Source organism: Arachis ipaensis, chromosome B01, assembly GCF_000816755.2.
Source record: "Arachis ipaensis cultivar K30076 chromosome B01, Araip1.1, whole genome shotgun sequence".
In the NCBI taxonomy this organism is placed as follows: domain Eukaryota; kingdom Viridiplantae; phylum Streptophyta; class Magnoliopsida; order Fabales; family Fabaceae; genus Arachis; species Arachis ipaensis.
In genome coordinates, this window is record NC_029785.2 from 129,762,095 (window position 1) to 129,769,610 (window position 7,516).

The 7,516-nt window shown below is 35.0% G+C and overlaps 1 protein-coding gene across 9 annotated transcripts; it reads right to left on the reverse strand.

Moving 5' to 3' along the window:
* On the reverse strand, positions 1,024 to 7,436 carry LOC107638412 (sucrose nonfermenting 4-like protein). Of its 9 annotated transcripts, none has more exons than XM_016341676.2 (14): positions 7,198 to 7,436; positions 6,717 to 6,960; positions 6,433 to 6,520; positions 5,610 to 5,789; positions 5,125 to 5,259; positions 4,959 to 5,018; positions 4,560 to 4,649; positions 3,878 to 4,012; positions 3,202 to 3,346; positions 2,958 to 3,131; positions 2,653 to 2,716; positions 2,437 to 2,506; positions 1,700 to 1,814; positions 1,024 to 1,585 (listed from the first exon to the last, which is right to left on the reverse strand). In XM_016341676.2, the coding sequence occupies exons 2-14, from the start codon at positions 6,839 to 6,841 to the stop codon at positions 1,494 to 1,496; spliced, it is 1,473 nt and encodes a 490-aa protein (XP_016197162.1). In that variant the 5' UTR covers positions 6,842 to 6,960; positions 7,198 to 7,436; the 3' UTR covers positions 1,024 to 1,493. The 9 variants fall into 9 exon arrangements, with proteins under 9 accessions (XP_016197162.1, XP_020960503.1, XP_016197171.1 ...); XM_021104844.1 differs by having other exon boundaries at positions 7,067 to 7,426; XM_016341685.2 differs by having other exon boundaries at positions 6,717 to 6,997; positions 7,198 to 7,425.

Genomic DNA, 7,516 nt, shown 5'->3' on the forward strand with positions numbered 1-7,516 from the left:
TATAAAATATAAATACGCCTCATTCAGTCCGTTTTGGGAAATCTGAACTCAACTAATATACCATAGGATATATGGATTTGGGGTTTTAATTTAGGATATATTGGTAAAAGTTAGTAAATACTTTATAGTCTGATTAAGAGATTCTGTATTTAAATATTAAAAATAACAAAAAGAAAAATATAAGTAAATAACTCATAACTAGCCAACTCTAAACAACCACAATTAATATATGTTCATTTTGTTTGAAATTCATAAGTTGTTAGGATTCTAAACTATAGAAGTATATAAAATTGACACATTTGTCTAGTATTGTCATGTCACTACGTCACCATCTCAATGGTTTAAACTGTCAGCATTTAAGAAAATAATTAAAATGGTTTTAGAACTTAGATATAAAATTATTAAAATTGAAATAAATAACACACTAAAGACATTAAGACAAACTTGAAACAAAAAGAAAAAATTGACTACAGAAACCATATTTTTTAGGTTTAATTAAAATTGACTACAGAAACCATATTTTTTAGATTTAATTATTCTATTAGTCCTATAATTTTGCGAAATTTTCAATTAGATCTCTATACTTTTTTTCCTTTTAATTGAATCCTTGTACCAATTTTTTTTTTAAATTAGGTCTCTACACTTTTTTTCCTTTTATTTAGGTTCCTATACCAATTTTTTTTTTTAATTAAATCCCTATAAAATTAAGCCAATTACTACTAAAAGGGATTTAATTAAAAAAAATTAGTACAGAAACTCAATTAAAAAGAAAAAAAGTATAAAGACTAATTGAAAATTTTACAAAACTATAAAGACTAACAGAGTAATTAAATCTATTTTTTATTTTAAATTTGTCAGATTGATACAATCAGCTATATACACGCTGGCTTCATAGCTTTTCGCATGTACAAAGTGTAAAACAGAATCCATTAACGTCACCATTTCGTGTTAGATTAGACCCCTTCTAGTTAAATTAAGTGGAAGGGGGGAGAAAAAACAAAGAAAAATTTGATCAAACTTAGGGGAACAATGTAGAACTAAAGATCTGATTATTAGTAAATAGAAGCCTTAAAACACAATAGTATTTCAGATATTCGTCCTCCCACAAATCTTTTTTTTTTCTCCCAAACTTAGTACCTTCACAATATAGAACGATTACAGCATTGGGCTCCCCACTTTGCATGTCTATATGATGATGATGATTCTGGAACAACTAATATATATTTTGAAGATAATATGAATGGGGGAGGAATAAATTTGAGGCAATCAAAGACTAAATTTACAGGCCTCTCTCTCCTGCCTAAAATCTTAAAACAAGGCAATGAGCAAGAGGTCAATCCAATTGTATTTCAACGAAATTGAGAGTGAAATGACCGTGTAAAAGACTCTCCAGTCTCTATTTTAATGGCTGGGCCGCCGATCATGGTTGCCCGGCGGTTATATATGCATAGAAGCATCATAACCATACTTGTTCAGTCACCAATCGAAACTAACTAACCAAGGAAGAACTTGAATATGTCACTCAATGAGACTACGCCTTCAACGCGCTTGCTGCCAGCTTCCACGATGATTAACCGCCTGACACCTAAATCCACGACATATAAAGCAGCATTAAATACTTGGCAAGACGATGCTCACAAGAAGCTACAAGGAGAGGAAATAAAGCCAATCTAGAAACATTAAGGGAAAACAAAGCTACCTGGATTCGCCAAGCGTTCCATCACTTTATGCAGAGAATCAGATCGCAGACACATCTGACACCTTTGACTTCTCAGCTCATAAGGATTGTAAGAGTCCTGGCCCAACTGCAATGCCTGGACAAACAAACATGCAAGAGATGATTAGATCCTAAGAAGTTGGCTCGCATACTCAGGAAATGCGTACAATCTTAAGATCTATGGTAAACTTATCAGTTCAATGAATATATGAATGGGCTCAAACTGGATTTATTCAACTGCTTGAGCATATATAAAAATATGAAATAAGCAAACCGTTCGTCAATAAACTCGGGCAGTGTTTGGTTATTCTGGCCAGATCATTTCTATTTTTATAGAAGACAAGTACTGCTTCATCTATTAATTCTTATTATTGCACTCCTGTCATAGACTATAAGTAGGGGTGGCAACACTACCCGAACCCGCAGGTACCCACCCCGCCCCTACCCGCTTGGGGCGGGTAATTACCCGCCCCCACACCGGGGCGGGTTTTAACGGGGCGGGTTCTTGTGCGGGGCGGGGCGGGGTCGGGTTTAGGTTAAACCCGCCCCTACCCGCCCCGTTGCCACCCCTAACTATAAGTAAAACTACTTGACCAGGTTACAAAGAAAAAAGATTTGTGTTCACATATTTAATTTTTGCAATTCTTTTTTTCACACAACAAAAGTTGTCAACAGACGTTTATTGGAATAGGATTGAGAAAATTAACAAACTCACTCACCTGCTGTACAGTCATTTCATCAAGGTTAATGTGTGTATAAGCTCTGTCCTTTGCCAAAGCTGTTATATCACTATAAAGTGGGTAGGGAAGGAAAAGTTAGAAACTTGACAAGCCACTCCTAAAGAAAGAACTTTCAACAAGACAAGCAATAGATTGATTCCAAATATCTCCAAACACACATCAAGAAGTATATTAATAAGGAAAAACACAACTAACCTCCGACAGTATATATCCAGTAATGAGTCATTATCGTCAACTATTGGTATTGAACTTACTTGAGCTGCAAAAGCAAGGGGCTTTTGTAAGTATGGGTAAGTATATATTTCTTAGTATTTTGTTCAAATCAGAAACTACCCATCCCTTTCCCCATCATGATTAATCACACCTAGCAACCAACCTTCTACATAAAGTAGGAGACAGTGCCCTCTACCAGCCTAATGCATCAGAAACATGCTAGGATTTTGTCTATGTTGCTTTTCTTTTTGGTTTGATATGTTCAAGGTCAGACAGAGAAATCACACCTTGAACTAATAGGTTTAGTGCTGAAGTAACCGAAGCACTTGGTCTCAACATTGCTAGAGGTCGTCGATTTGACTCCCCAATTTTGGGCAGCCATGTACCCACAGGAATTGCACATATTGGAAGTTGAAGTATAGGCAACGAACTAGAGCAATGCCTAAAATACCTGCAAATACCTGAAAAATCAATTGGGTAAGAACCAATCATGATTAACAACAGTATAAAGTGCGTTATCACAGAACTTACATTTAAGTATGCCAGAAAGTGAAGCAAGATGTAGTAGCTGTGGAAATGAACCGTCTTCAGAAGATGAATGGATAACAGGAACTGTTGAAACCTCATTTTGCAGGATCTTCACAGCAATATCCTTCAAATTATCATATGGCCCCGCCTACAACAATATCAATCATAGATGATTAGATAACAATTGCAGTCACTTCTATGAACAAATGTGCATCTGGCATAGTAACATATAAACATTAATTATTGTACAAAGTTTTATACATAACCCAAAATAATGCTTTTAAACTGCAAGTTCCAACATTAGTTTGAGATGGCTAAAAGCATAGCTAGTGCAAGAGGGGTACATTTATTAACCATAAGATGATAATAGTCAAACTACATGATTAGTTCATGATTAATGAAATTTATACAAGGCATAAATGCGTGGGAAGATAACAAAAGTAACCCCCATCTCTCTAAAAAATAAACATACAATCTATGGTTCCATCTCTCTAAAAAATCTTCCTTTAGTTCAACACAAACTAGTACTACTTTTTTCGATTAATTGCAGAAACGCACATTCTAGCTTTGTAGCATAAACATAGGAAAGATCTATTCTCATTATTCCTCAGAGAGAAACAAAACACATTGAACGTTGTCATCAAACTAAGGCCTTATAAAAGCCACATAAAACACTTACATGGATAAAACGCCTAGGAAATACTGCTCCAGGTCCATTATTTTGTCTATTTAAATAAGATTTTCCTTCTTTCCAAGCAGATATGGTATGCGTTTCAAGCTCCTCTTCTGTTAGATTGGATCCATGACTACCAATCTGAGGAATAGACAAAAAGTATAGAAAACATTTCATAATACTGAACTTGAGTAAAACCTTACAATTAGAAGAATATACTATAAAAGAAATAATACACTAGTGCATGGTTTAGAGTTTAAAAAGTTGAGATAAGAGAAGTCATTCTCTTATGTTCATGGCTAAATTGGCATTTGTTCCCAGTCAACAACATGCAGAATCAATTGAACATCTGTTCATTTAATGTATTGGCCAACAATATCTAATATTGTTTTGCCTATAAACTTGGTAATTTCTGCTGCCACTCATTCATGAAGCTCAATTGTCAAAGGTTGAGGTACATGATGGTTGCACACAACACTAGTCCAGGCATGTATGCAAACTTCTTGGTATGAATATGAACAAAAAACCAACCTTTAGTGCAACAAAATCACTATAACCATACAATAAATATTTTAGGTATGTTGCTACTAGGTTATGTAAGTTGCAATACATCTTGTTCATGTGGTATAGTATTATATTAGCACTTCTGACTTGATTGGCACTATTAGTAATATTAAACTAGACTTACCTCTCTCAAAATTAAAATAAAATCCAGGGCACTAAGAACTCCAACAAACTGCCCCTTGCAGAAGTCCCAAAGAGGAGCCATGGGAATTCCCTGCAAATCACCCAATTCGGAGAAGTTGCATATGCAAGCTTCTAATAAGCAGTTGATAAACACACAGTAACAAAGCTAGAGCATATAACGCAAGAAATTGGATATATATAAACTGTCAAAGCAAATAGCATATGAAAAAATCACTAAAATTCTAGAGAAGGTTAAAAAACTATACACGTCATTTCTGACCTATCTATCAAGGTCAAGGCAAGGAGAGTCAGAAAGCAATTATCAACCATATTTTCAGCAAAATTATTCATTAACAATGAGCCACCTATACAAAATCTAGTCAAAGGAAGACAACGATACCTGCTCATGTAGAATGTGAAATGCCTGTTTCACTGGCAGATCAACATCCAAGGCAACAACCTATGGCAGGTGTCACTAAATTAGTAAACTCTGGAATTCGAGGTTGTAAGGTTGATAACTAATCGTAAAATCCAAAATTAAGATATCAACGATAAAGAATCCAAACCTTGCCTGACTCCGGAAGTAATTCATAAGCTGTGCGCATTGACAAGAATGCTGAAATACGCTGACGGGAGGTTTGTACATCAACATCCGATATTCTTGGCAACACCTCACTCAATGTACCATCTGTCAACCGGACCTGAACAAAGGAATTTCAGATGAAAAACAAGAATAAGATTTCACACAGGCAAAAATCAGTTCTAAAAATGCAACAAACAAAATGTTGTACAATATACTCTATGTGACGGCAGGGATATGATTAATAATAGAATTATGAAGATTCAACTGGATTGAAAGGCAATAAAACTATCATGACATCAGGAGTCATTAGATGAGTTGCACATAATCACCGGTCAGATAGCAATATCAATTTTAACATATTGCGTATGCTTCAAAATTTCGATGATCTATAATATTCTCAAAACACAGCACACAGAGAGCCATGTTAATAGCAATAATAACAGCTGTCACAAAATAACTAATTATTACCACACGCCGAAAACCCTCATTATCCACATCCATGTTAGAACCAGAAGCTATGTCTGGGTTTAAAACAGGTACGAAATTAGGATCAGTAGCCAATAAAACAGTGTTAACAATCCCGATTTCTCCAGATATATAAGGTTGATGCTCGTCATGCCGCCATTCTCCATCAACATAAAACTTGTACTGCATTCAAATAATTCAAAATAATATAATAAGTATCCTCTCACCTATCATTGAAAGATACCAGCAAACGTGTGTACAAGCAGAATTACTTACCAACAACCAGTCATTGAAAAACCAAAATAACATTTCAAAACAAATGCTAAAAGTATAAAACAGATCTTCAATTTTAAAGCTCTGTAGAATTCAAACACCATGTCAATTACACTTCCACATTCACAAGATACACTCCAGAGTTTTTAAGGCATCCATTTATAGTTCATACCAGTTAATCCATTTTATTCATTTATTTTTGGTTAATGTATGAAATGGTAATCAATGGTGTTGAAATCAAATCCTATGAGTGGGAAAATAAATAAATAAATACATAAAAATTCAAGAGAAAGACCAAAACATGAGTGAGAGATCAAAGAGACCAATCCACTTTAACACAGATTATTAACACAGAGCTTCATCCTATCCTCTCTATGCGGAAGGTTTTGCAACCAAAAGATGTCTCTAAATAATATCCAATTAAAATTATGAAATCCACAAAGCAAGACACACACACACACACACACACAAAAGTATATTCTAGTAAGAACACACAACTTTTTACTTACTCAGTCATTCATCTAAGCCCATCAGCCCATCACTGTAAACTAACCTGATGATAACCGGGGGCTAAGCTATGAATAACTTGAAACACAGTTGGACAACCTTCCACTGGCGACATTTGTAGAAGCTCGGACCACCTTAGAGTCAAAATACAGAAATTTTTTTAGAACCAGAGAGAGAGAGAGAGAGAAAAAGAAAAAGAGAACAAGAGTTGAGTAACGTGAATCCCACTACAAATTATAATGAATCAAGTAAAAAGGAGCATTCTCGCCAAATAATAATAATAACAGGGTCGCAAATAATTAAGGTGTGGCAATTTAGAAGAAGACGCACCGTGTGAAAGAACCACTGAGATACACACTTCTTCCACCATATGGCCACACAAAACGCATGGGAATTAACACCGTCCCTGCAACACCACTTGTATCTCTCGCAGAATCCATGCTCGAACTGAACATTCCGCTTCGAAATTGAAACTGCTACTTTGAGATTACCTTCCAACTATGCTTCATCATATCATGCCAGCTTCTTCAAGTCGTACAGCAAAATCCAGAAAATGCAGTCCCAATTCAATGCACTGCGAAATCCCCTCCAAAAAATCCCAAATCAAAATCCTTGAGGGGGAAAAAAAAGGTTAAAATTTTGATACTATATTACGCGAAAAAATCGAAAATGGGAAGTGCCTATTTCTCACTGTAACACAATCAAATAAGCATTTGAGCTGGGCACGGAAATCAACAACAACAATTTGCATGCAACAAACCCCATTGACTGGCAGGCACAAAACCCTAACCCTAAATCGAGAAAAACCTACCGAATCGAGCTCGAACAGGACGAATTCGAAAATTGATAGCAAAAAATGAAGGCAGTGTAATGAAGGAAAGGAAGAGAGAGAATGGAAACCCTATTGAAACGAAAGAGGAAACAAGTTGAGAAAATCGAGGATGGGTGTGGTACGAAAGAATCCAACCATGAAAAAAGACGAAACCTTGAAATAGATGCTGGAAATTTATCAATGAAGGAAATAGGAATGGCAAAAACCAAAAAAAAAAAAGTTTGATTTTTAAATAATTACATTTATAATATATTTATATTTATATATTTACTAATTATTTATTGAAAATAAAGAATAT

Coding starts and splice junctions, on each gene's coding strand:
- LOC107638412 (XM_016341676.2), bottom strand. CDS start 6,841: ATGTTCAGTTCGAGCATGGATTCTGCGAGAGATACAAGTGGTGTTGCA. Junction 6,521..6,716: donor CTCAGTGGTTCTTTCACACG/GTGCGTCTTCTT, acceptor TTTGACTCTAAG/GTGGTCCGAGCTTCTACAAA. Junction 1,815..2,436: donor ATGAAATGACTGTACAGCAG/GTGAGTGAGTTT, acceptor TTGTTTGTCCAG/GCATTGCAGTTGGGCCAGGA.